The sequence below is a fragment of the Lemur catta genome, chromosome 5 (genome assembly GCF_020740605.2).
Source record: "Lemur catta isolate mLemCat1 chromosome 5, mLemCat1.pri, whole genome shotgun sequence".
Lineage (NCBI taxonomy): Eukaryota > Metazoa > Chordata > Mammalia > Primates > Lemuridae > Lemur > Lemur catta.
The window spans coordinates 101,447,260-101,474,477 of record NC_059132.1 but is presented as its reverse complement, the minus strand read 5'-3'; the positions used below and the strand labels follow the sequence as shown (position 1 = coordinate 101,474,477).

General features: G+C 37.6%; 2 protein-coding genes across 9 annotated transcripts in view; one reads left to right on the top strand and one right to left on the bottom strand.

The window, feature by feature from the left end:
• Window positions 1-26,151, top strand: part of PRIMPOL (primase and DNA directed polymerase) — a 31,940-nt gene extending 5,789 nt beyond the window's left edge. For 3 of the 8 annotated variants that reach the window (XM_045552407.1, XM_045552406.1, XM_045552408.1), the window contains 13 exons: window positions 223-461; window positions 2,097-2,194; window positions 3,936-4,065; window positions 5,312-5,459; window positions 10,736-11,023; window positions 13,547-13,709; window positions 16,130-16,218; window positions 18,010-18,099; window positions 18,177-18,285; window positions 22,823-22,905; window positions 22,985-23,031; window positions 25,436-25,462; window positions 25,715-26,151. In XM_045552407.1, the coding sequence (XP_045408363.1) occupies window positions 282-461; window positions 2,097-2,194; window positions 3,936-4,065; window positions 5,312-5,459; window positions 10,736-11,023; window positions 13,547-13,709; window positions 16,130-16,218; window positions 18,010-18,099; window positions 18,177-18,285; window positions 22,823-22,905; window positions 22,985-23,031; window positions 25,436-25,462; window positions 25,715-25,957 (1,695 nt within the window). In that variant the 5' untranslated portion in view covers window positions 223-281 and the 3' untranslated portion in view covers window positions 25,958-26,151. Of the gene's footprint in view, window positions 1-222; window positions 462-2,096; window positions 2,195-3,935; window positions 4,066-5,311; window positions 5,460-10,735; window positions 11,024-13,546; window positions 13,710-16,129; window positions 16,219-18,009; window positions 18,100-18,176; window positions 18,286-22,822; window positions 22,906-22,984; window positions 23,032-25,435 lie in introns of all 8 variants that reach the window. The other 5 variants (XR_006735415.1, XM_045552405.1, XM_045552411.1 and 2 more) reach the window with 5 other exon arrangements.
• A 27-nt stretch (window positions 26,152-26,178) lies between these two features.
• Window positions 26,179-27,218, bottom strand: part of CENPU (centromere protein U) — a 29,364-nt gene continuing 28,324 nt past the window's right edge. Inside the window, exon 13 of the mRNA XM_045552413.1 lies at window positions 26,179-26,575. Coding sequence (XP_045408369.1) covers window positions 26,462-26,575 — 114 coding nt within the window. The 3' untranslated portion in view covers window positions 26,179-26,461. The remainder of the gene's footprint in view (window positions 26,576-27,218) is intronic.

Here is a 27,218-nt window from a genome sequence, read left to right as displayed (position 1 = left end):
ACTAAGATTCAGGGAGTTTTATTAACTTGTCCAAGGTCATCACATTATTAGATGGAAGAGCCAGAATCTAAGGATTTCTGACAACCAACCTTGTTCTTATTCTATGGTAAAACTGCATGCAAAGAATAAAATGTAAAGTAAACCAGGAAATGAGTTTTGAAATTTTATCAAGCAGAATATGCTCTAAATAAGGAAATTAATGACCTTTTTTGTTTGTTTTAGTAGTAATTGATGGAAATCTTGCATGGGATAGGATTTATTTTCCCCATACTTCGGAACCAATGAATGGAAAATGGGAAGCAAAACTGAAGCAAATTGAAGAACGAGCATCTCATTATGAGAGGAAACCGTTGTCCTCACTGTATAAACCAAGATTATCCAAGCCAGAAGAACCACCCTCCATTTGGAAACTATTTCATCGACAAACTCAAGCTTTTAATTTTGTTAGAAGCTGTAAAGAAGTAATTACCTCATTCTCTTTCTCTTTTTTTAGAGCTACTATAACTTAAGATTTCAAACAATAACAAAAATCTATTATTTTTCTTCAGTTCAGGCTGTGCACTCTACCAAGAGAATTTAATGGCAACCTTACTATCATGTGATTTAGAAAAAATATCTCTACCAATCAATAACCATGTAGTTTATATTTGTAATGAAAAAGAATGGCATATCTAGTGCCAGTTAGTTTAAAAAAATTATAGGCTGAGTTCAGTGGCTCATGCCTGTAATCCTAGCACTTTGTGAGGCTGAGGTGGGAGGATCGCATGAGGCTTAAGAGTTCAAGACCAGCCTAGGCAACATAGTGAGACCCTGTCTCTGTGAAAAATAAAAAAAAATTAGCCAAGTGTGGTGGCACGCTACTGTAGTCCCAGCTACTCTGGAGGCTGAGGCAGGAGGATCCCTTGAGCCCAGGAGTTTGAGGCTGCAGTGAGCTATGATGACGCCACTGTACTATTACCTGGGCAACAGAGTGAGACCCTCTCTTAAAAAAAAAAATTGTAATGACATTTAAAGATTATGCTTAGAGCAAGGATGACCATATTTATTGCCAATACATTAAGTAAGTGGGAGAAAGAAGTGCTTGCTACATGCCAGCCTTGCAAAGAGCATGGTGCTCAAAAAACAACAAATCAAGCAACAGATGTATATTGCACATTCTTTTTTTGTTGGTCACTGGGGGGAATATAAAGAAGTAGAAAAGATAGGATTCATATATGAAATCTAACATAAATGTATTGTGAGTCTGATCACTGATGCTATTATAAAAGCTCAAAGTGCTAGAAGTCTTAGAAAGAAAGATCCCTCTTCCCAGGAAAGAGACACTCATGCAAATCTCATAAGAATAGTTTAGGAAATAAAAGAGTTATCTTTCTTACCATTTTTTGTAAACCTAATTAAGGCATCAGAAATTAAAATACTGACAGATTCATTTGAACTTGAATTTTTAAAAAGAGTAAATGCTTGCCAGACTTCCCAATCACCAGTCTAAAATTCATTCAAAAAGATTTTTGATAGAGTCAAGCACCTGAGTCCTTGTGTCATTTCTCATGCATGAAAATAAGCTCACCAGCTACCTTTAGCTAAGTGGAAACAAAAGAACTTGTGTATATATTCCATTATTGGAAGAAATTATGGCAGCAGTCATGAACAGTGGTATTTAATCCATTGCCATAGTAATTAACCTTTAAAAAAATTGGTTCCCACATTTTATATGTACCAGAGAATTAATTTTAGCTCAGATCATTTATAATACTGTTTAGGTAGTTTTGAAAAATAAGTTTAATTTCATAAACTAAGAAATAAAACTATCTTAGGAAGTCAAACTAGAGTAATAAAGAATGATTTTTCTATTTTTCTCTTTTTAATCTGCATATTCAAATTATTTTTACCTTGTGCATGTATTATGTGAATGATTAAAAATTAAATAATTAGATTTTGAATGGTATAGATGTAGTGACTGTCCTGTTTTTAGTAAGTATTCAAATTCCAGTTTCTGAAAATTTGAATGATATTCTTTATGAACATTTAGTAGCAACAGCTGAATTTAGGTTTGCATTTTGTGAATTTTTCTGAATATTATTTTTGATTTTACATAGGACGTTCATGTATTTGCTTTGGAATGCAAAGTGGAAGATGGACAACGTATTTACCTTGTAACAACCTATACTGAACTTTGGTTTTACTATAAATCCAGGTAAGTAGTGTGTAACAGAAAACACATTTAAGCTAAAGTTGCATTTCCTTCATCTAATAGTTTTGATGAAATTAATTCAGGCTGAATTGGCTTTCACAGTTCTTGAGCACATGATTAGTTACTGTGTTACAGCGAGTGGTCCCAAGGACAAACCGAGCGGCACACAGAGAGTCGGAGAATCAAGGTTTATTCGCCAGTGGGCTCAGAGGGAGTCTCGCCACCAAAGTCTGAGCCCTGTCTACCCAATTTTTCCCATTTTTATTAAGTTGGGGTGATCCAAGGGGAGGGATCTCAGGTGTCTGATGCCTGCCGTAATAGGTTAGTGTCTGCAGCAGGTAATAGGTTTAGTATTATGCTGATGGGCCAGGTGTTAGGTTAGTATTATGCTAATGTGGGTCTTCTGTGAGGGGTGGGGGTCTCAGGTGGCCGCTGTGCTAAGTAATAGATGGGGGTTTTCCTTATCAACTCCTTTACTGTTAGAATTGAGTTCTGGAATTCCCCTGTTACAGCAACACTTGATTATCTCACCAGGTGCCGGGAGAAAATAACCATAGGCATACACACATACATGGATGCACCCAAAGGGAATTTTGAAGTTTCTCTTTTGGAAACAAGCGTACTATAAAGCACAAGTGAATACTTATATTATTAATTATCTAATAATAAAGAAATATCTGCTTTATCTTTATTATTTATCATTTTAAGTTATTTATTATTTTAACTGAGTGATCTCTTCAGCTGTTTCTCAGACTTGAGAAATGTATGGAAAAAGAGACCAAATTGTTGTGGATGCTCTGTATTGACTTATAAGTATTTTGGGTGGGAGTAGGGAAAAAACCCTTTTATTACAGTGTTGCTTAAGTAGCTTCAAATTTAAAACTAAATTTATTTATATTTATAAACATGCAACATTAGAGTTGAATTAAAATCATGACATGTTTTGCTGAAACTAAATCTCATCTTGCAATGTTAATATGGTACTGACTGCTCCAGGCCATGTGTGTGTGTGTGTGTGTGTGTGTGTGTGTGTGTGTGTGGTGAGTAGTGAGTTCCTGTACTACCTGTGCTGCATGATAATACATCCCCCTATCCCTTTTCCTTTTCCAAATTACTACAGATACTTTAGTTGTGTAGGATGCCATCTGAGCGTCACTTAGCCCAGATTATCATTTACATGTTAAGTCAGCTTCCGTTGTTAACCCATGTCAAAGTCGGTTCTCTTCTTGCCAGCAAGAAGGTAACTGAAGACATGAACATTGAAAGCTTATTAAAGTCAGGTGATTCAGAATTTTTTTAACGAATTTTTACAATATTATCTTCCTAATGCAAATAAAAAATTTAAAAATTCTCATAGAAAATTCAGGGAATCCCGAGAATATGTGATCCTGGGATCCCAGTGTGAGAAAGAACATTCTTTTCTCAAAATTTGTTTCATGGTGAGACCAAAAACAAATATAGAGGTATTATACAATAGCAGAATCATCTGAGAATAAGAAACACTATGAGATTGTATTTTCCAGGTAAATAATGTTACAGAATACAATTGTTACATCTTGTTTGATGGAAATTCTTATTACTGTGGGCCATAAACCTATGGTAAACACGTTGACTTTATCATGTCATTTCATACTTGTATGTAGTTAAAGCAAAGTTAACACCATACTTGAGATAAAAGATCAACTTTGATGATTTAAAAGGTATAAGATACGTAAGTCTAATCATCTTGAATTATTCAATTTAGAAAAAATCTCTTGCACTGCTATGAAGTTATTCCTGAAAATGCTGTATGCAAACTTTACTTCGACTTAGAATTTAAGAAACCTGCCAATCCAGGAGCTGATGGGAAAAAGATGGTTGCATTACTCATTGAGGTACATGGCACACTCGAGTTTTTCTCCTTCTCTCGAGCCATTCATCTCTTCATTCATTTACTCATTGACTCTGTGAACTCAGCCTCTGTAATATGTAGGTTCCTATCTCTGCTCCATTTTCTTGCTACTCTTCCTTTGACTTTGATTTTTCAGTATCACTTGTATAAGTAAACTGTGAAAAGGAAGGAGATTTCAATTTATGTTCATATATTTTATAATATAATATTACTCTATCTGGTAAAAAAAAGCTTTGAAAAAGATGGCAGTTTGGGAATTTTCTGTTTTTTATTATGTAGTAATTCTCTGATTTTCATTACAAATTGCTGATTCTGGTAAAGGCTAGGCAAAGTAATTTTTACTGTGAAAATTGGGTATGGAGATAAACCTCAAGAAAATTTTGACTGAAAATAGTATTAGAATTTTTCAGCTGGCAGGGATTTTGGAAAATATTTTATCTTATCCTTTCAAAAATGAGGAAATTAAGACTTAGATGAGACTAACTCCTACCGAAGGCTCTACAGCTAGCTGTTGGTAAAACCTTTTCTACAAACACAGTTACCACTATTTTTAACCAAGTGAAAAGAATGTAGTTCTAGTATTTATTTTTGACTTAGCTATGTCAACCAGGAGTTACTAAAAAAGGAATAATATGCGCTTATGCAGTTAAGTTCTATTACAATTATTTCCAAAGAAATTTTAAGATTGTATTGCATAAAGTTGTATTAAAATTGTATTGACTATTATTTGGCCTCAGAGTAGCTATTAACATTTATTGATGAGTCAGTTTTTCTTTTAGATGTTAACTGGATAACAATTTTGTAGATGACCCATTTTATTTTATTTTTTATTTCAAAATATTAATATGGTACAAATGTTTTAGGTTACATGGATCACTTTTGTAATGCTTGAGTCCTGGCTGTAGGTGTGCCCGTCACCCAAATAGTGTTCATTATACCCATTAGGTAGTTTTTTGCCCCTCCCCCGCCTCCTCTCACCCTTCTCCCCAGCCCTGTGATTTAATCTTGGGAACCTATGAATTTTTTTAACATAAACATGTATAATAATTTAAATATATTTCAATTTTTAAGTAAATTGGTAAGATTGTTATATTGTAGAAATTCTGATAGTGAATCAAAATCTATTTATTTCTCATTACACTTACTTGTACCAAGACTTTTGAATTTTGCTCATAGAAAATTTTTAAAACAAAAAGTGTAAATTATTTACATTTAACTTGTGTTTTCAGCATGTGTGTAAAGCGCTTCAAGAGTTATATAGTGTTAATTGTTCAGCTGAAGATGTTTTGAACTTGGATTCTAGCACCGATGATAAATTTAGCCGCCATTTAATATTTCAGCTCCATGATGTGGCATTTAAAGATAACATTCATGTAGGTAAGTACACTGTTTTTAAAAATCATGGAGTTGTATTAAAAACTCATATTTTCCTATTCCTCTCAAAATTCTGTAAGTACTTATCAAGTTTTATGGTTGGGAACCTATCCTAAAAAAAGGAAACGTGATTTTTCATGTTTTCAGGATTTGCCCTTAGCTCTAGACTTATCCTTCTGTTCCGGGCACATTAACCTACTCAGCACACCTTTGGCATTAGCACCTCTCATCATAGATACTGGGATGGCCGTGCATGTCCTGGTACTGGTTTCTGCTCCAACAGGATCCATTTCAGTTTTCTGATTATTCGTGAGAGGCCTTTTGTTTTCAAGCCTTATCTATCACGCCTCTTATCTGGATTTCTGACCTTTTCTTCAGCCTTGCTTTGGGACTTGGGTCCCAGGTCATATCAAGGAAGACTTGTTTATTGTTCTAGGCCGAACTTCAGGGTTGGGAGGTGTAGATGCGTAAGGCTGAAAGTGTGACCTGAGTATTTTGTCCCAGGACCGGGCATTTAGAGATACAGGCTGAGGTGTAAAACAGAGTCAGTCCAGAAGAGAACACGTAGGCAGAATGGGAATACCAAAAACCAGAGTCTGAATAGAAGCCAAAATCCTGAGTGTTTATCAAGGCAAGGATAGGGCAAGTATTCCTGGGTCCAAACAGCAAACGATTGACTGAAGCTCGGGTGACAGGTCATCCGTTTCAGAGCTATAAGTGTCTACAGTTTCATGGCCACCTAGGGTAAAGCATAAACATGGTCACCAAGGGACTGGCATAAAAGCCAGGAACCTAATTGCTAGATTTAGGGTAACATTGGTCCCAGAGACCTAGTGTGTGCCATGTACACAGGGCTCCTTCTTATCCCCCTGTTTTCTGTTAGCTTAGTGAGATGTTCCTTCTCTGTGTCTTCCTCTCATCCCTTAGATGTTAGTAATTGTAGAATCTGTCCCTGACCGTCTTCTCACTCTATCCTTACCCTTGACAGTCATCCGCTATCATGGCTTTGATGATCATCTGTGTTGTTGACTCTCAAATCTTTATCTTCAGCCCAGATTGTTGTCCTAGATGCCCGACCCTTGCAGCCAACTGGCTGCCAAACTTCCCCACACAGACGCTGCAAACTCAGCGTGTCCTGCGCTGAGCTCTCCGTGTTCTCCTCAAAACCTTCTCTTGTGATGTGTGCTCAAGCAGAAATGTTAGTGTTATCTTTAACCTCAGTATGTCTCAACCCACTTATTTCGTCAGCTAGCTGGAGTGAGCTGGTGACACTGCTGCCTCAGATGCTTCGGTGGTCACTGATTGCCTTCAGGAGGAAGCACAGCTGTCTTAGGGTGCACTGCGAGGTCCCCTGTGCTCCCACCTCATCTCTGACCCCCCTGCCCTTCTCACCTGCTTGCACTGTGGCCACATTTTCTCAGCTCCCTGGGCCTTTGCACATTTTGGTGCTGTTGCCAAAACAGGTGTGCCTCCAGATTCACCCGGTCTGTTAGGACTCAGCGTAGCTATCAAGTCATCTGAGAAGCTGTTTTACATCCAAACTCTAAGAGTTAGGTGAGTTCCTCTGGGTTGCAGAGAGCATCCAGTGTTCATTGTGGGAAAGTATTTACCACTTCCTGAGGCCATTTCCTGTCCCCTTTGTCATCTCTCTTCTACTTAATGTTTCTTTAGGGGCGGGACTGTCTCTTATTCACTATTACATTTCCAGAGCTTAGCACATACTAATAATATTGTTATCAATGATATTAACATTAGAACAACTGCAACATTAAGAATTACAAGTAGGTGTTAAATAAACATTTGCTGAGTAAATGCATGGATGGTAAAGAGGACCTGCTGTCAGGGTGTGGAGGCAGAGTCCTAAGCAAGCTATTTCTTTGCTTCCTATTTACTCTTTTTTTTTTTTTTTTTGAGACAGAGTCTCGCTCTGTTGCCCTGGAGTGAGTGCCGTGGCGTCAGCCTAGCTCACAACAACCTCAAACTCCTGGGCTCAAGCGATCCTCCTGCCTCAGCCTCCCCAGTAGCTGGGACTACAGGCATGCGCCATCCTGCCCGGCTAATTTTTTCTATATATATTTTTAGCTGGCCAGATCATCTCTTTCTATTTTTAGTAGAGATGGAGTCTCACTCTTGCTCAGGCTGGTCTCGAACTCCTGACCTTGAGCGATGCACCCGCCTCGGCCTCCCAGAGTGCTAGGATTACAGGCGTGAGTCACGGCGCCCGGCCCTATTTACTCTTTACACTCTGGTTTGCAACTACTAGGCACAGGCTAAAAACTGAGAATCTATTGCTCAGGAAGAAGAGGAGAATAGAAATTTGCAAGGTAACTAGCAGTCTCTGCTACAGATATCTTCTGAAAGCCGATGATGTTCAACCTGGGCTTTAAATAAGGTATCATCATACAAACAAAGGTAAGAAAGACTTTACTGTCAGAGAGAACAGCATAAGCAAAAGTATAGTGATAAGAAAGCGTTGCTAGTTTGGGGAGCACTGGGAGTCTAGTGTGGCTAAAATGAGAGACTTAGGCCTGGAAAGTGGGGTATCATCTAAGGTGCTTGCCTTTAAAACTATGAACAGCTAGAGTCAGAGATGCCGAGAATTATGAAGTATGCAACGGTTTCCCTCCGATTCCTCTCCCTCAGTGTATCCCTGATGGCATTTCCAGTGCCCATGGTCAGCCTTGCAGAAAGGGAAAGTAAATTGCATGTAAGAGGTCACAGAATTTGATCTACCTAAAAATACGCTTCTGCCAGTTTGCCATCCTACCTGAAATTTCTATGATTAGTTCTTTTGAGTTATTCCAGCTAATAAGGTAGTGCCTGTCTTAATGAGGGCTGGGGGCGATGAGAGAAGGGAAGTAGGAAGCCGAGTAGTTTGCTGGGAGCCAGTGTGTTAGTGTTGATGCTGGTGACTGTCATCATGTCCTGGCCATGAGCTCCCTGCCAAGTCTCAAAGTCCTACTGGCTGCCTCAGTGCCACCCTCACAGCCGTTTCTGCAACCATGCGTTCACTTTCCTTTTTTTTTTTTTTTTTTTTTTGAGACAGAGTCTCGTTTTGTTGCCAGGGCTAGAGTGAGTGCCGTGGAGTCAGCCTAGCTCACAGCAACCTCAAACTCCTGGGCTTAAGTGATCCTCCTGCCTCAGCCTCCTGGGTAGCTGGGACTACAGGCATGTGCCACCATGCCCAGCTAATTTTTTATATATATATATTTTAGTTGGCCAGATCATTTCTTTCTATTTTTAGTAGAGACGAGGTCTCACTTTTGCTCAGGCTGATCTCGAACTCCTGACCTCAAGCAATCCACCTGCCTTGGCCTCCCAGAGTGCTAGGATTACAGGCGTGAGCCACCGCGCCCGGCCTTTTTTTTTTTTTTTTTTAAGACAGAGTCTCACCCTGTCACCCAGGCTAGAGTACGGTGGCACCATCATAGCTCACTGCAGTCCTGGACTCCTGGGCTCCAGTGATCCTCCCTCCTTAACCTCCCAAAGTGCTGGGACTACAGGCATGAGCCACCATGCCAGCCTTACCTTATTGCCTAGGGTCTAGGAGATGTAATTCTAAGTTTCCAGGAAAATTAACTCTATCAATTTATGTTTATGTTGCTTTGTTGTCCTTTGATACTGTGATTTCTTTTCACTCAGTGTTTACCTTCTCTGCCACATTCTAGAAGCAGTCATGTCTACAGAGGCATATCATTGCCAAGATCAAATGCTTTTGCTTTCATTTTGACATTCAGTGCTTTGTAAGAAATTGGATTTGTTTCTTTTAGTAAGGAAGTAATTAACTCTAATTTGGAGAAGGAGAATTTTGAATTTAGAGCATGCGTAAGTTATGATTTAAGAGTTGAAGCTTTTCTAGTGACTAAAGTGAGGAATAAACCCAGACTATAATGGTTCTAGAGATTAAAATTAATTTTTTCCTACAGTATTGCATTTCTCCAGTACTGTTACACACCAAGCTGTCAGGTTTTAAATGTCAGGTCTGAATGTCAGTTCTTGGCGCGCCCATGGCTGAAGAATGACCAGACACACCAAAGCTAGGCAAGCGTGAAAATGAGGTTTACTGAGGAGAGAAAGATAGGATTATAGGGCAAGAGCAAGACATAGGTTTACAGAGCATGGTGCATACACCACAGATGACAACAGGACCCATTGTCTCAGCAAAGGGAGAGCAGAAGGAAGGGTGCAGAAAGGAACCACTTTGATCGGACAATTGGGAGTCATATGACCTGAGCCTAAACTATGCATGCAGGTTGTTATAGTTCAATTTCCGTACTCAGTGGTACCTGTGATGCTTGGCCTGTAGGCTAGAGAGTCTTCTGCACTCTGTTGCTTCTGGTGTGCCACGTTCTGATTGGCAGATTTGTAGGGTATTCCCTCCTGTCCCTGGTATGGAGAATTGGGATTGGGCAGGACCAAGACGGGGGCAACAGCACCCACTTTCATCCCTAGGAGACCCGGAATCCCTCACTACCTAACAAAGCAACTTAATAGCCAAATTATCACTGGATTTCATCGTATAATAATATATGTAAGTTTAAAGAAGTCCTAGATTGTCTTATGTACTTTTCATGGTACAGATAGGACCCCCTATTGTTCAGAGTTCTTAGGATAAACATTGAAGTACAATAAACGTATTGAATTGCTTTAGCTGTGGACTCCAGCTCCAAGGCCATAGCCCATCCCGTGACCAGTTCGAGCGTGGTGGGAGAAGCAACCACTTTACCACCTTGGAGCTGCCAGCTGTGGAAGTCTGGCCTTGGGGGGGATGTCCCAGCAGGTGGGAGAGAGAATAAGCTCCTGAGAAATTTGCAACGTCTTGACTTCAGAAGAGTCGCAGAGGTTCTCTCAGAGCTCCTCAGCAGCAGTTTCCTCCTGTGAACCCTCCGTTCTTTACTCAATGATTGTGAAGATAACTCCACTCAATTTGTATTAATAAAAGTGCTGTTTTCTTGGAGACAGCATGTTAGGCTCAGGCCCGTACTGGCAACGCTGACACACCTTCTCAAACCAACCTTCCCTTCATTTATGATTTGTTTACAGCTGACACCAAGCTCCCACGTCCACAGGAATTGAAAAAGTAAGATTGCATAAGAGGAAGGAAGTAGCAGGAGAGGCATGTTATAGTTTATGGTGACAGCTCAGTTTCAGATTCAGAAATGAAGAAAAGAAGGCTTACTATGTGTGTGAAATCGTCACGTGTAGTTTTGTGCCCAGGTCTTAAGTTATGGTTTGTGGAAAAAAAGAATCAGATTAACCATTGTATCTTTTTTCCTTAGGTAATTTTGTGAGAAAAATTTTGCAGCCTGCTCTTCACTTAATTGCCAATGAGGATGACAGTAGCCTTCCAGAGACAGCAGGCCATGCGTCTCCCCATTTCTCTGAAGCGCCAATAGAACAAGGAATTGCCTTTAACAAAACATCCACAGATAAGGATATAGGAGAGAGCTGGACGTTCAATTCAGAGAAACTGGAGAGGAGGGGGTCAGCTGAGCACAGCAGTCCTGAGCTTTCGTTTTTAGTTGTGAAGAGCAACATGGGAGAAAAGCATCTTTTTGTGGATCTAGGTAAGTAAAATTGGCAGCTGTCTCTATTAGACTGTCGTGGGTACTTTTTTGAGAAACATGTCAGTGCCACTAGTTACTGTGCTCAGAATTCTCGCATCCGCTGCTGCTCCACAGTGACAGTCCAGCCACTCACAGGATGTGACCAGTGAGCTCAGGGGCTGGGAATCTACTAGGTTTCTGTTCAGAGACCTTGGAGAGGTCCCTGTGGAACATAAGCACCAGGCTGGCCCGAGCTCCAAAAGACAGTGGTTGTGGCTGGCTTCTCTTCTAAGTGTCCAGAGGATTCCTGTCAAGGGAGTCTTGTTTTGGTCTTTAATTTTAGAGATGGGGTCTTGCAGTGTTGCCCAGTCTGGCCTCGAACTCCCAGGCTCAAGCAGTCCTCTTACCTCAGCCTCCTGAGTAGCTGGGACTACAGGTGTGAGCCACCATGCCCAGCTTGTCAAGGGAGTTTTGACAGGGGCCTGTTGGACCAGCACCCTCCAACACTGCTGAGAGGTTAAATTAGATTACATAAATTTTAAAAACAGACACACTATAAAAACAGTTCACATGTAGCACAGTAAGCCTGGGTGTGCTCTTCACTAAAGATCTCTGTGACGGTGGCAGGAGCTGTTTCTTCAGCTTTCTTGCTGTGATCAAACTTGTGACTTCTTCAACTCAACATTGGCTCTGCTTGGCCCTGGTCTCGGAACCAGAGCATGTAGGATGCGCTGGGCTGACAGGACTGCAACCTAATTCGACACACAGGCCAACCAGGACCCCGAATGCAACAGCTCCAATTTGGTGAACTAAACCTCGTTTTTATACTGAGGTCCCACCTTCTTTCTTGAAAAGCTAAAAAGCTGTAAGAGCAGCATTTTTGCCATTAGACTGAGCACCTCCGAGAGCTTCAATGTCCAACAGTTAAGGGGAAGTAGGATTAAGTTATACACAAGACTCCCAGGGCAACAGTGGCGCCAAGATTAGAGAAGCGTTCCTGTGTATTGTGTATCTTTCTAGTACCTCTGGCAATCAAATGCCAGAATTTGGAAATACAGTCAAGACGAGTGCCAGGTAGAACAATCATGTGAGTTACACGTAGGGAAGCATTCTTCCAAATGACAGGTTTTGTTTTATTAGCAGGACGCCATCTCCAGGTTGGACTAGTCTGGTAAACTAGGGCATAGCGTAAAGTCAGTGCAGGGAGAGCAGCGTTAGCCAGTGAATATGCTCGACTCTACCCCGGTGTTAGAGACCCCGGACAGAATCCCTGGGGTCATGGCAGCTCTGTCCTTGGAAGTGAGGTTACTGGACCTGCAAGGAAGTTTCCTTGACATTCTTGAAAGAAATATTTTCAGGAGCATACCCAGATTTATTTACGTGCCAAAAGAGCATGGCACGTAATCATTCCCTAAACTGTCCTTCAGGAAGTTCAGAGATTTAATAGTACATGACACAATCTTCTTAAGAAACTTTTTGACTGAAGCTCAACATTCGTATAGAAAAATACGTAATTGGTGAGTACCTGGGTCAAGGCGTTCTTGTGGAACGGATGCCCCTTGTCACCACACCACCCAAGACAAGAAGTAGCTCACCAGGCCTGCCTGACTTTCGGCATTTTGTACTTATAAATGGGTTCCTAAGGCTCCCCATAAGGATAATTTATAATTAAATAGTTAAATTAATAATTCGGGAACTAGTTTCTTCCGTGCATGTAAACAGGCCTCATGGCATAAGTGGTTCATTGGCGCAGCATCTACACGATCATGGCTAGTCTCATTGTTTCCGTATAGCGTCACTTTTACTTAACTTTTTCAGTCAATTTTGTGAGTTTGTGTTACCCTTACGACCGTGCCTCCAAAGTGAAAGTCCACTGCAAGTCCAGGGGGGTCTGCAGTGGAGAGAAAAGTGATTACAGTGGAAACAAAAGTAGAAATAATTGTTTAGAGAAAGGCCTGACGCCATCATTCATTGCGAAAGATCAGGCTTTAGTTGCTCGACTGTCAGAACAATTATAAAGGGTAAAATAAGGATAATGGAACATGGGAAAGGCAAGCATCAGTTATTACTGAGCAGCATAGTGGATTAATTATTGAAATGGAAAGGTTATCATTGTTTTGGTTAGAAGATCAAAATAAGTGTAACGTTTCCTGTTAGCCCAGATCTTAAAGAGCACAGTAGTTTCTGTAACTTCTTACTATAGTACAGGGGCAGTAGTAGTAATATTATTATTATAGTATTACAGTGTATTACTGTTACTACATATGAACCATTATAGTATTCTTATTGTCATTACTGTTACTGTATGTGCACTGTTCATTGGGGATCTGAGTTGCATACAAACCCGACCTAAAAACATTCTCAGGAACTTATCTCTTCGAAACCCCAGGGACTGCCTATGTGGCTTTAATTTTGTTTATAGCTGTGTATAGAAAATAATAGTTTCTACTGGTAATGCTGTACAAAAATAATTTAATATTTGTTGACTGTAAAACTAGTGATAGAAAACATGTATTAATTTTGTTTTATTAATTTTTGATGTAGGAGTTTATACAAGAAATAGAAATTTTCGGCTCTATAAATCATCAAAAATAGGAAAGCGTGTGGCTTTGGAGGTTGCTGAAGATAACAAATTTTTTCCTCTACAGTCAAAACATATTTCCGAAGAATATCAGTATTTTCTTTCTTCTTTGGTCAGCAATGTCAGGTATGTAGTACCAGCATCAAACCATTGTATATTCATGAATATGTATGAAATAGTGAATGTCATTGTGTACTACCTGAAACGTAAATCGCGTAAATTCATTCTACATTAAGTAAAAGAAAGTCAGTTCTTAAAATTCTAAGTTAACTGTTCTCTTTTCTCTATTAACTGAAAAATAATAGGAAAAGGAAATTTTTAACCAGTTTTCTCTTTATATCTTTTTATAATTATATTCAATATATTTTCCAGTTTTTCTAAAATGACTGTCACTTCTATCAAGAAGAAAACAATATGACTTATACTTGGAAATATAATTACTGTTAATGTCTCATTTTCTCTTCGTATATGCACACATATAATTTACATAGCTCCTTTATTTAAAAATATCCTTGAGACCATTATTTATATGGTTATGTGACCTGTTTTTTCTACTCAACATTGTGTCATGAATATTTGCCAAGTTAATAATTTGCCAACAGTTAGCTGTACACAAGACTTTTAATGTATATGATTTTCTCTTATGTTGACGTACCCTTATTTATTGTCAGTTCCATTGTTGAACTTTTAAGTTCCCATGTTTTGTTCATTTTTAAAAAGTGTGAAAGTCATCTTTCAACAGAAATACAGTAAGTCCTCCCTTACCAACATTATAACAAAATGATGTAGAACAAAATGATGTACTTTAAGGCGCTGCTGTAGTTGTTTCACTTAATGATGTTTCATTGATGCTGTTCAGTGAGGACTTACTGTATTTGTCTTCATCTCCATTTTTTCTGGGCTGGCAGTTCTGTGAGCCCAAAACACGTGGTTAAGGTTCCGACTGACTTCCCATTAACTTGTTATAATTCTTTTCCCTTTGCCTTCCTTAAATATAATTTTAAGGGGAAATTCTATAGAAATTAATTGTGATAATATTTAAAATACATTGCTGTAGGGATAGCTGTGTCAAGATATACAGTTAATAGCCATGACCCAGGAGGGTGGGAAGATGGATTATTTTCTTAATATATTTTTGTACTCTTTGAGTTCCTTTAATAACATAGACATAAGGTCAAAGTCTTAGTTTCCTTACATCCACTCATTCATTCATTTATTTAAATTAATTAATTTTATTTATTTATGAATGAGACAGAGTCGCTCTGTTGTCCCACTAGAGTGCGATGGCATCATCATAACTCACTGCAACTTCAAACTCCTGGGCTCCAGTGATCCTCCTGCCTCAGCCTCCTGGGTAGCTGGGATAACAGGCATGCGCCCACCATGCTCAGTTAATTTTGTTCTGTTTTTAGTAGAGACGGGGTCTCGCTCTTGGTCAGGCTGGTCTCGAACTCCTGAGCTCAAGTGATCCTCCCGCCTAGGCCTCTCAGAGTGCTAGGATTACAGGCATGAGCTGCCACGCCTGGGCAATTTCCTTACTTTTAAAATGAAAATAATAATAACACCTACCTCATGGAGTTGTTAAGATAATTAAGTTAGAACTGAATGTGTAAAATATTTACAACTGTGCCCAGCACACGATGTCTGCTCAGTAAATGTCAGTCAGTAGCAGCAGTATCCCAGATTGTAGAAGTGATATTAGAGGTATTATAAAAATCATATGACTTTTGCTGCCCCTGTTGTTGGCACCAGAATAAGGTCACATTCTTTTTACCACATATGGGGAAAGCAATATTTTTAGCCTGCAGTACAGCCTGAAGTGTAGGTAATTTCCCGATTACAAAATCCCATTTCTTTTGCAGTTTCAATATTACTCTTACAAAAGTGAAGGGTTGTTCTACTGAACAGGGTTACCTTAAATTGCCTTTTGTGTATCCAAGTAAATACCAGGTATTTTACTTCCTGAAATAGAGGCTAAACTCCTCATGATTATGAACGTACCTTTTCCTCAGCCAATTTTAATCAGTTTTTCCCTTTGCTTTCATCCCTCTTTCCTTCTTCATTTCTTCCTATTAGTCAAACTTTTATAATAAAATTATTGTAACAAAAATTTCAAAGGCTCTGTGTTTGGTGAATAAAATTACGAAGTTGTCCCTTGGTATTTGTGGGTGGTTGGTTCCAGGACCCCTGTGGATACCAAACTCCAAGGATGCTTCAGTCCTAGGTATAAAAGAGGCGTATTATTTGCATAACCTATGCACATCCTCCTGTAAACTTTGATTTATTTTATTTATTTCTTTATTTTGGAGATAGGGTCTCGCTCTGTCACCCAGGCTAGAGTGTGGTGATGCAATCATAGCTCCTGGGCTCCAGTGATCCTCCCACCTCAGCCTCCCAAGGTGATAGGATTACAGATGTGAGCTACTGCACCTGGCCCAAAGGATTTTAATATGGAACTATTTGAAATTCGTTTCCTTTCTGTAGCTATGCCTCTTTAATTCTAATAGAATGTTATCTTTGTTTCTTTTACATATTTTCTTCTTCAGATTCTCAGATACTTTAAAAATTCTTACATGTGACACACCTCAGAATAAACGAAAGGGAGTTGAATATTGTAACAGTAACAGCACTTCAGGTAATTTTAAGAAAATAATTTTTCTGTCAAAATTTAAGGATCAAAAAATCTATTTTGCCTTTAAATCTTAAGTATTCATATCCATTGATCATTTAAAACTACTTCTAGGTTTCTATCCAAAATGTAAAAAATGTAAAAAAGATGTTTATTAAAGTATTCACTAATTTTCATTTTATGGTGTTTTTTTAAAAAGTACAAAAATGTGGGTTTATTATATAAAATAAACACATACCAAAAACTAAAAATTCTTTCACCCTTCTCCCCACAGTCTCCCTGTCAAAGATAGGGAGCCGCTACTGTTGTTTCCTACATAACTCAGCAGAGCTTTTCCTGTATTTCCAGTATAGGGAGATCTTCCTCATTCTTTTAATAGTTGCATGGTTTTTCATGGTCTGAGTCTATCATAATTTAGCCATTTTTGTACTGAAGAACAGATCGTTTTTTTCCTAAGATTTCTTATATAAACCCTCCAGTAAACACTTTTATACACGTTTTGGCATATCGTTACTTATAATAATGAAAAACAGAAAACAATCTAAATGTACAACTAAATTGGATTGGTTACATGCTATGAAATACTCTGTAGCCATTAAATTTAAATTTATAAAGCATATGTAATATGGAAAACACCCATTTATGATAAGAGAAAAAGTAAACTCTAAAATTATATGTATGGTGTAATCACAAGCATACTGAAAAATATGGGTAACATTTTCTTATATGTTAATTTTCTTCTGGTTATTTGCCATGTATTTGTAGACATTGATTTGGAGTTATTTCTCTCATTTCTACATTAAAATATTTTCTAATATTTCTCTAATTATGCATATTACTTTTGCAAATGAAATATAGACTTCATTTTAAGAACACTAGATTTTTCTGTCTTTAAAATTTAAATATTTTAAGTTGGTTGTTCTAAATTACTGCAGTAGATTCTTAGATACACGGTATAACTGAATTGTCAGCGCCCTCTAGCTAAGGCCCATAGGGCACACACCTGTAGTGAGCACCGAGTTTATTACTCAGGAAGCAATGGAGAATGCAAACCCTGGGAACCGTGAGGCATTTCGGCAAGAGGGTGTCAGAAAGGACTTCATAGGATCCTGGCTCAGAATAGGTGATTTGGGGGAGTAAACCAGGAAATGTGGGGTTTGTTCTGAATTCGATGTTGTCAGGGACAATTCTATGATTGGGTATCTTAATAAACCTTACCTTGAAGCAAGCAAGGCAGAGTAGAGAAAGCCTAATGCTGCAGTTGGTAAAGAAGCAGCAGTTATTTATGTTAGCTAGGATTAGGGGGAGTCTGGTCATTTTTGTGGTTTGGAAAATGTTCCTGTTTTATCTGTGTTCAGACATGATTACAGAGTGGTCTTGTTTGTGTCTTGAATCGTCATGACCACAGAGTGGCCTTAAGTTCTGTGAGCTCGTTTATGGGTGTCAGGAGAGGGCCACGGCCTGGCGTGAGCACCAAGGCCTGGCGGATGGAACGAGGCCCCTCCTGGACGGGAGGGGCTGCTTTTCTCTTGGCCAGAAGGGGGACAGCAGTTGAAAGTATTTCAGATGTTTTCTATGAAAATTAGGTAACATTTGATCCAATTGAGATGTTTGAATTTTATCTGCTTCAATGTAGGGTAACAAAAGCCCATGAACTGACTGAAAGGCAAATTACAAAAAGGGAAATAAAGAACTAAGGGTTTGCAAAACACATTATTGTACTAAACAACAATTTCATCAAAATTTTACTTCTTAACTTTTAGCTATTATAATTTATAATTATTCTCTCTGTTGCAGTAGAGACCATTGAAGGTTTTCAGTGTTCACCCTATCCTGAAGTTGATCGTTTTGTTCTTTCTTTGGTGAATAAAAATGGCATTAAAGGAGGTACATCTAATCTTACTCTTTATGAACTGTTATATGATAGAGTAACAGTGCCTTTAGAAACATTGTTTGCATTTTAGGAATTCGGCGTTGGAACTACTTTTTCCCAGAAGAATTATTGGTTTATGATATTTGTAAATATCGCTGGTGTGAAAACATTGGAAGAGCCCACAAGAGTAACAATATCATGTAAGTAATATTATTGATTTGTGTATATTTAACCAATATTGTATTTTAGGTGTTTATAACTTTAGAGTCTAAAAATTTTATTTTTGTAACAAATTTAGTTGTAATTTATACTTGTTGAATTTGGTGTTTTGTAATATTTGCATTGCTTTGCTTCTAGCATATGTCAGCTTTATTTGTATTTTATTTGGTAAAATAACCCTTTAATGTATCTTGAGACGACTAAGGTAGAGTTGAGTAGGGCTAGAGAGGGGAACGCAGGGGACAGGCGAAGAAACAATGATGGAAAATGCGCCTCTCCTTCCCTGTTGCCACTGGCCCTTTGACACCTTATAGAATCTAGATTGAAACTGGGCAGATTTGGGCAAGAAGGAGACTCCTCAGTGAGTGTGAAGCGGTGGAGGTTCAGATTGTGCTAACTCATTCGCAACAAAGCATGATATTGAAGGAACTAATATTTACTGAATGCTTGCTGTACATGCCAGGCCCTGTTTTAGGAATTTTCTTTAAAATGCCCTGGCAAAAAGAGAAGTAAAGAATGAAGTAAAACTACAAATAGAATTTTAAACAATAAAGGCATATAGTTAGAATGGAGATAAAATAAAAACCCAGTAGTTTTCAGTTGTGATATGAGAAATCTTGCCGTGTTTTGTATTTCATGTCAAAGCAGAGACGGCGGTATAGTCAGGCATGTACAGCACATGTGCCATGCGTGGGGAGGTGATCCTGCATCCTTTTTGGGTAGCACGATCCAGTGCCGTACTTGATATGCTCAGGTTAACTCAGTTTAGGAAAACACCCTCAGAAACTAGATACTCGGTACACAAAGCTGTAACAAGAAAGCAGGAAGGAAAAGATCACCACAACCCAGTGATAACTACAGTTATCAATTTGATGTATCTTTCTGTCCTTTTTTTCTATGCATATTAATTTACCAGAACATCACTACCATTTGATGATCACACCAAGTTGTATTATGTATCCATAATCGACTGTTTTTTAACTGTGAAATGCATTACACATATAAGAGTACATATAAAGGGTATGTACATTTTAAAGACTAACACTAATAGGAACACCTGTCCTATCTGCCACCCACCTTAAGAAACAGAACTTGACCAAATCTCGGAAGCACCTTGTGGGCCCATTCCCATTGTCTTCCTTTTTTCTTGTCCTCAGAGATTATAGCCATTATCCTGGATTTTGTGTTAATCTCCTTTTCTTTATGATTTTTTGCATGTATGTTTATAACAATATATTTTACATGTTTTTGGGACTTTTTTCCCACCCCCCCACCCATCCCCTCAATTACACACGTTTTTGAATTGCATCCTTTCACTTAGTTTTTGGTCAGCATTGTATCTGTGAGGTGCATCCGTGTCTCCATAAGTAGCTGTTGCTTGTTTATTTTTCATTATGGTATGCCATTATATAAATATAAATATGCCAGTTTATCTGTTGTCCTACATTGGACATTTGGGTTGCTATTATAAACCATGAAGCTATGAGCCTTCTTGTACATATCACCTAGTACAGATGTGCAAGAAGTTCTCAAAGCATGTACTAAAAGTGGAATTGCTGTGTCATAGAATATATACATGTTTAATTCTACTAGATAATAAATTGTTTTCCCAAATGGTTGTGCTAATTTATACTCCTGCCAGCAGTGTTTTGAGATTTTTCTACTGCTCCATATTCTCACCACCACTTTAGTATTGTTAGATTTTAAAGATTTGTTTTGCTAATCTGGTAGGTATAAAACAATGTTGTGGTCTTCATTGGAATTTCCCTGATTACCAGTGAAGTTGACGATTAGGCTATTGAAGCACACTCCCGAGAATCAGATCTTATGCCGTATCCAGCTTTACTAACAATGTGAAGGAAGGATATAAGGAATGAAGAGGCACAGGTGGGGCAGAGCAAGGCCTGGGACAGCTGGCACGGCTCCCCAGATCCCTCCTCTCTCTGACTCAGGGGAACCTGGCAGAGTGAGCAGTCACTGCACACAGCAGGGAGCATGGAGGCTGTGAGATATCCGTACTTATACCCATACGGTGGCGTAGCATGGGTGACAGTTCCAGGAAACCATGCCTCATAAATCCATAGACTCTAGGTTTATTTACCACATGCAATCCTAAAATTAGAAATATCCTACAAAAGGCATTCTGTAGATGAGGTCTGTGCTCCTAGCATTTGATATAGAGGTTCCCACATTTTGTTGGTTTCTGGTGCCCCTGGTGTCTTAGTCATTTATTTCACATTTGCTCCAAGGCCGAAAGAAATACCTAAGAGCTCTGTTAATGCATTACTTGCAAACAACTTGATAAGTATTTATGTACTAACAATTTAGTAGCGGTTTGAAAAATAATATTCATACATTGAAAGAACATAATACTTTTATTTCATTCTTAAGTACTCTTACTTATTAATGGGATGTGTGCCCTTTGGGGTATTGCATAACCTCTAAACCTTGGAATCAGACTGGACACCCTGACTCCACATCGATGTTGATGGTACTTTTTATCACAACCACCACCCCAAACCCCAGCTCTTCAAAGGTGGGGACGTCATTGAAAGGAATGAAGTGTGATGCAATATTGAAGACAAGAACTGCAAGCAAGTAGTCTTCTGGGTACTTGACAAATGCCAAGTATCACTGTGTTTTTCTAGAAAAATTTAAATATCCTTCAGTGGCCCCAGGGTGCTTTAGTGTAGTTGGGGAGCTGCAGCAGTAGTCCGTTTATTAGAAAGTCTGCTATTAGAATGTTCATGAGGAGATCAGACTAGGTGCCCTGCTGTTTTCTCTCCTGGGTACATGTTCCTCACCACCTCCCTACCCCCTGCCCCCACCTCACCAACTGCCCCACTGAACATAAGCCGTTTTATGTTTCCTTTTCTGTAAATGTGGGAAGATTTTAAACTACTTAATCAAATTTTTAAGGTTTTTATTTTTATTGGTTATAGGGTGGTTTAGGTTTTTTGTTAAGTTTGCTTAGTTTGGCATATTTTATTCAGTACTTTGTCAACCAAAATTTTCAAAGTTACTGGTAAAAGTTGCCATGATATTCTTAAATTTTATGTATGATGCATTTAATTTCTAATAACATTTGTGTCTTTGTCTTATTTTTTGATCAACCTTGTAATTTCATTATCTTCAAACTCTGACTTCGTTAATTCTTTTTAGTTTTAACTACTTCCTTTTATTTTATTAGGGTTTATGCTGTTACTCGTTTTCCAAGTTAGTTACTTAACTCATTTCTTTAAGCCATTCTTCTTTCATAATGTAAGCTTTTAAGACTATAAATATCCCTCTCAAGTCATTTTAGCTTCATCTCACATATTTTTAATATGTAGATTTCCAGTTCCACTCAAGTCTTAGTGTTTTTAAATTTCCATTATTTTTCCTTGAGCCATTGGTTACTTAGAGATGTTTGTTTTTTTGAGACAGTCTGGCTCTGTTGCCCGGGCTAGAGTGCCGTGGTGTCAGCCTAGCTCACAGCAACCTCAAACTCCTGGGCTCAAGCGATCCTCCTGCCTCAGCCTCCCGAGTAGCTGGGACTACAGGCATGCGCCACCATGCCCGGCTAATTTTTTCTATATGTGTATTTTTAGTTGTCCAGCTAATTTCTATTTTTAGTAGAGATGGGGTCTTGCTCTTCCTCAGGCTCGTTTCGAACTCCTGACCTTGAGCGATCCTCCCGCCTCTGCCTCCCAGAGTGCTAGGATTACAGATGTGAGCCACTGTGCCTGGCCTAGAGATGTTTTTTAATTTCTGAATTATGGGTTTCTATTAGCTTTTTATTTCTAAAATTTGCTTTGTGTCAGAGAATGTGTTCTGTGTGAGTTGATGCTTTTAAATTTGGTAAGATTCACTTTATAGTTGGCATGGAGTCAATTTTTATTATTGTTTTATATATGATTATAAAGAGCTGCTTCACATTACATCCCATTACATCAAATTTATTGGTCATTCACATTTTCTTTATTCTCATTGAACTTTTTGACTGTTATTTGATCTACAAATTACCAAAATTTTTTTTTAAATCTTGATTTATGGTAGATTTATGCTTATAGTTTTATATTCACATTTTTAAAAAAAAATCTGAGACAGGGTCTCGCTGTGTTGCCCAGGCTGGAGTGCAGTGGCCTCATCATAGCTCACTGCAGCCTTGAACTCTTGGGCTCAAATGATCCTCCTGGCTTAGCCTCCTAAGTAGCTGGGACTGTAGGTGTGCACCACACCATGCCTAGAGTGCTAGGATTGTTCACATATTTTGAAGCTATATTATTTGGAGGATACAGATTAAGAATTGTTTTATCTTCCTGGGGGGAACTTTCGTCAATATCTACTTTTTTCCCCTGAAGTTTTTGTGTGATATTTTTGGGAACCAGTGTTCTTTTGGTTGGTGTCTACTTTCATCCATTTACTTTTTTTTTTTTTTCCTTTGTCTTAGGCATAGTTTTTGTAAACATTATGCAGCTGAATTTTGTTTTCTATCTAGTCTTGGTATTAATAATTTTTTTTTTTTTTTAAATAAAGGATTCTGGTTGATCTGAAAAATGAAGTTTGGTATCAAAAATGTCATGATCCTGTATGTAAAGCAGAAAACTTCAAATCTGACTGTGAGTATTAATTTTTGCATTTTTCTCAAAGTAAAAATTAGGCATCTATATAAAACAGTTTACTATCTTTCTGATTCAGGTTTTCCACTACCTGCTGAAGTAGGTCTCCTGTTTCTTTTCCAAGACGTAAGTGCAATTTTTAGTGTCTTTTCATTACAAAGTAGTTCTTGGTACAGTAATAGTATAAAATGAGCTATAAGTAGTGTGTGTGTGTGTCCAGATAGCTTTTAAACAGTGTTTGCTACGTTGTTTTCACTTAGGAATATACTGTAGCAATTTTGCCATCTCACCACATATCTGATGATATGTACCTCTTTTTTTTTTTTAACTGCTGCATGGGAAATTGTATAATTAATTTAACCAGTCCCAGACATTTACGAAGTTTCTTATATTTTTGTTTTATAGAGTAAACCAAAGTTCTCATCTTTGTGTTTCTTTGAACTATATCTGTAGAAAGAATTTCTACAATTTTGCCAAAGAATATATGCAGTTTTAATTTTGGTAGATATTACCAGATTGCCAAACCAGCATTTTTCTTATAAAGACTTTTATTTACCAAAATAATTAACATGCATTATAAAATGAATTAGAAAATACATAAAATTAGAAAACACAGAAGAAGCAAAAGGGGAAAGAATCTTCCTCACTTGTAATTTGGCCACAGAAAACTATATAAATGTTTTAGGATATATCTTCCAGAATTTTACCTGTGTATGCTTTTTTTTTTTTTAAGTCATAGTATACATACTATTTGGAGGGTATTTTTCTACTTAAAGTATCACAAGTATTTTCAGTAGTACCTATTACCAAATTGCTTTCCATAAAAATAACAAGATATTAGACTTCCACAAGTAATTAATTTGAGAGCCACCTATTAACCCATGCTTTGGCTAACATTGCTAATGTTTACCTTCTAATCGATACCACCCTGGTAGGCAAAAAGTGGAATTTTAGTTGTTTTAACTTGCATTTCCTTAATGAAGATGAACTTTTTCCAGATTTACTATTTGTATTTCTATTCTGAATTGCCTATACCTGTTATAATCTTAGTATTTTTTGCAAGATTTTTTTTAAGTACTTTTTTTTTGGACATATTTTAACACAATAACTGCCATGTGAGTTGTATTTAACTCACGCTAGTTTTGAGCCTTGGGCCTCATGAAGCAAAACCATGCATTTGGTTCGTGAAAATCTTAATTGTGACAATAAGAACATCAAGTGACAGTTTAATTCTAAAAACATGAATTGCATTGGATATAACTCAAGCACAGAAAGCAAAAAGTGACAAATTAGAAAGGATCCTTTTGTTTAAATAAAACACAATGGCCCCAGGGAAAAAAAATCTTTTTTCTAGTGTGGCAGTCAATGTGTTAAACTTTTAAATTTTACCTTTTGTTTGTTTACACATCTGTCAGTCTTTCCCTTTATAGTGTTTTGGTTAGAATAAAAGTTACCTGCTATAAGCTGAATAAGTGCTTGAGTTTATGTTCTAGAAAACTCAACCTGGTATCTGTTCAATCTTATTTTAAAAATGTCTCCTGCAAAAACTCCATCCTTGGTCTGTAAGACCTGGACATAAAATGATAGCCAAATTCTCTCTCTTTTTAACTACTAGGTTAAAAAGAGAGAACAAATGTAATTTGTTCTTGGTTTTGAAATAACCAAGAACAAATTACATTTCCTAAAATAAACTTTGTCTCTAAGAGGGGTAGGAATGTATCATCCTTGTTAGAATGTTATCTTGATGAGTGTGGTTTCAGTGGATTTTTAAGAAGTATTTTTTCTGCTTATCCAGTAATACATCAGAAATGCCAAGTTGAAAGGACTTTTACTGCTACTGGAACATAACTTGTTTAAAATAATACAAGCTAAATAAAATATAATGAACACTCATGTACCTATCAGTTTTAACAGTTAACATTTGATCATTTCTGCTTCATCCCGTTTTTAAGTATTTTAAACCAAATTACTAGTGTTATTTACCTACATTTCTATTGCATTGATCATCTTATTGGTGTACTGATCACCTAAATATTGATTGGAAATTTTAAAAATGTCTAACCTACAGAAATGTACAAGAGTAAGGAACTCTCCTGTCCTTTGCCTAGATTTGCCATTTTTTAACATTTGGCCACATTTGTTTTCTCCCTCTACTGCACACATATGCATTATTATTTTTGATGGATCTCTTGAGAATAAATTACAGACATCAAAATCCTCCATCTCTTAATATTTAAGCATTAAGGACATTCATACATAGCAATGGTAAAATTATTAAATTCAGGAAATTTAACATTGATACAATACTATTATCTCATATATAATCCATAGTCCTATTTTGGCAATTGCTCCAAAATTGTTTTTTGTAACAATTTTCTTAATCCATGCTCTTAATTTTTAAAATACTTTAAAATTAGGCAAGTAAGTCAGTCCATTGTCAAGATAACAAATGTTTTTTCCAATTTGTCTTTAGCTGGACTGTCCAATTGTTAAAAAATTAAATCTGCCCTTGCTCTATCCCCATCTTTAGATACTGAAAAGTGTCACAGAACTGCAGGTAATTTCAAATTTGGAGTTTTAAGAGTGAGCTGAATGGCAGCAACATTTGAAAGAGTGCACTCATTCCCACAGTGACTATATTGGAGACAGTATTCCTCCAGCATATTCATTTTAATATCTTTTGAATTAAGGTATTAAGTAATGATCAATTCTTCAATATAGAGTGAGTATATGGTGAAACCATCAGTATTCTGATTAAAACTTTATTTTTCTATCCCACTTTCTCCCACCTTTCTCCATTGAAATAAAGGAAGAGGAGTTTCCAGCAGATGAAACTAGGAACAATAAAACCAAGAATCCTCACAAACAGTCACCTAATAAGTCATCAGCATCTTCTGATGTAGACTGGGATAATGGCATTGATGATGCTTATTTTTTAGAAGCCACTGAAGATGCTGAATTAGCTGAAGCTGCAGAGAACAGTCTTCTTAGTTACAATAGTATAGTAGATGAAATTCCTGATGAACTAATTATAGAAGTATTACAAGAGTAGCTAATTAACTATGGACACTTACATAACCAGGCTTTAATTTGCCCAAAGTCTGTGAGATTTGATAATATAAACAGTAAATTAACTTATTAAACTTATTTATATCAACTAAGTTGTATCACTTTGTTTTTCAGGTTTTTTTTTTTTACTGAAATAAACCAGTTTTATTGAAAATTAGCCTTGGTGTACTTAAATTCGGTAGAAACTTTATTAACCAAAATTAGTTTTTGTTCACACAAGTTTATTTATAGGTTAAAACTTACATGTCTGGGGCCGATTGATCAGGTGTCAACATTTTAAAATTTATTACTCAAGATACTAGATTATGGCCTCTAAAACTATTAGACATTTCACATTGTTCACATTTAATTTGGGCAAAATAATATTAAATTCTGGTGACTAGGCTGTACTTCTTCAAAAAGAATATTTATAAAAGTACAGTTTCAGAAGGTAACAGACAATGGCACGAGACTCATCTTTATACAGGCACATTTTAGTAGACTGGTCTCATTCCTGGTGAAGGAGCTTCTCTAATTGATGGTTGATATTTTGCAGATGGTTTTCAGCCCCCAAAACGGTTCTTGTGTTAAATAACAGAGCTGGAAGGCTAGATGAATCATACTGTTGAAACAAAATAATTTAGATTAACAAGTATCAAAAACTTAACCCTGGCTTTACATAGTTCAGTCTTATGACCAATGCCCATTTTTATAGAGCTTTCCATCAACTGTAATACTTTCATTTTTTAAACTAGGCCCATTGAGAAAGGTGGTTTTTATCCATTTCCTTGGGACATAATTGATAACATAAACTTGCAAGGGAACTGGCTCAGCAAAGCCTGAACTGATCTCTGAACCAACTAGTTGTTTGGGATGAGAACTGTTTAAATTATTTAAAAGAGAAAATCATGCCTAAGACAGGTCAAGACTTGGTTTGGGCCGTTCTGCTTGTGGGGTCTGCTTGATCTTGTGTGTCTATTTTAAAACACAAAAAAACTGCAAGGTGGGTTTTACTTTTACTGTAAGAACTGATGGAACAGGAACACCAGGTCTATAAAAGTTCATAAGAAAAACCAAACATCTGGCCAGGCGCAGTGGCTCACGCCTGTAATCCTAGCACTCTGGGAGGCCGAGTTGGGAGGATTGCTTGAGCTCAGGAGTCCGAGACCAGCCTGAGCAAGAGTGAGACCCTGTCTCCACTAAAAATAGAAAAAATCAGCAGGGTGTGGTGGCATGCGCCTGGGCACCCGCTCTCAGGGAAGGGT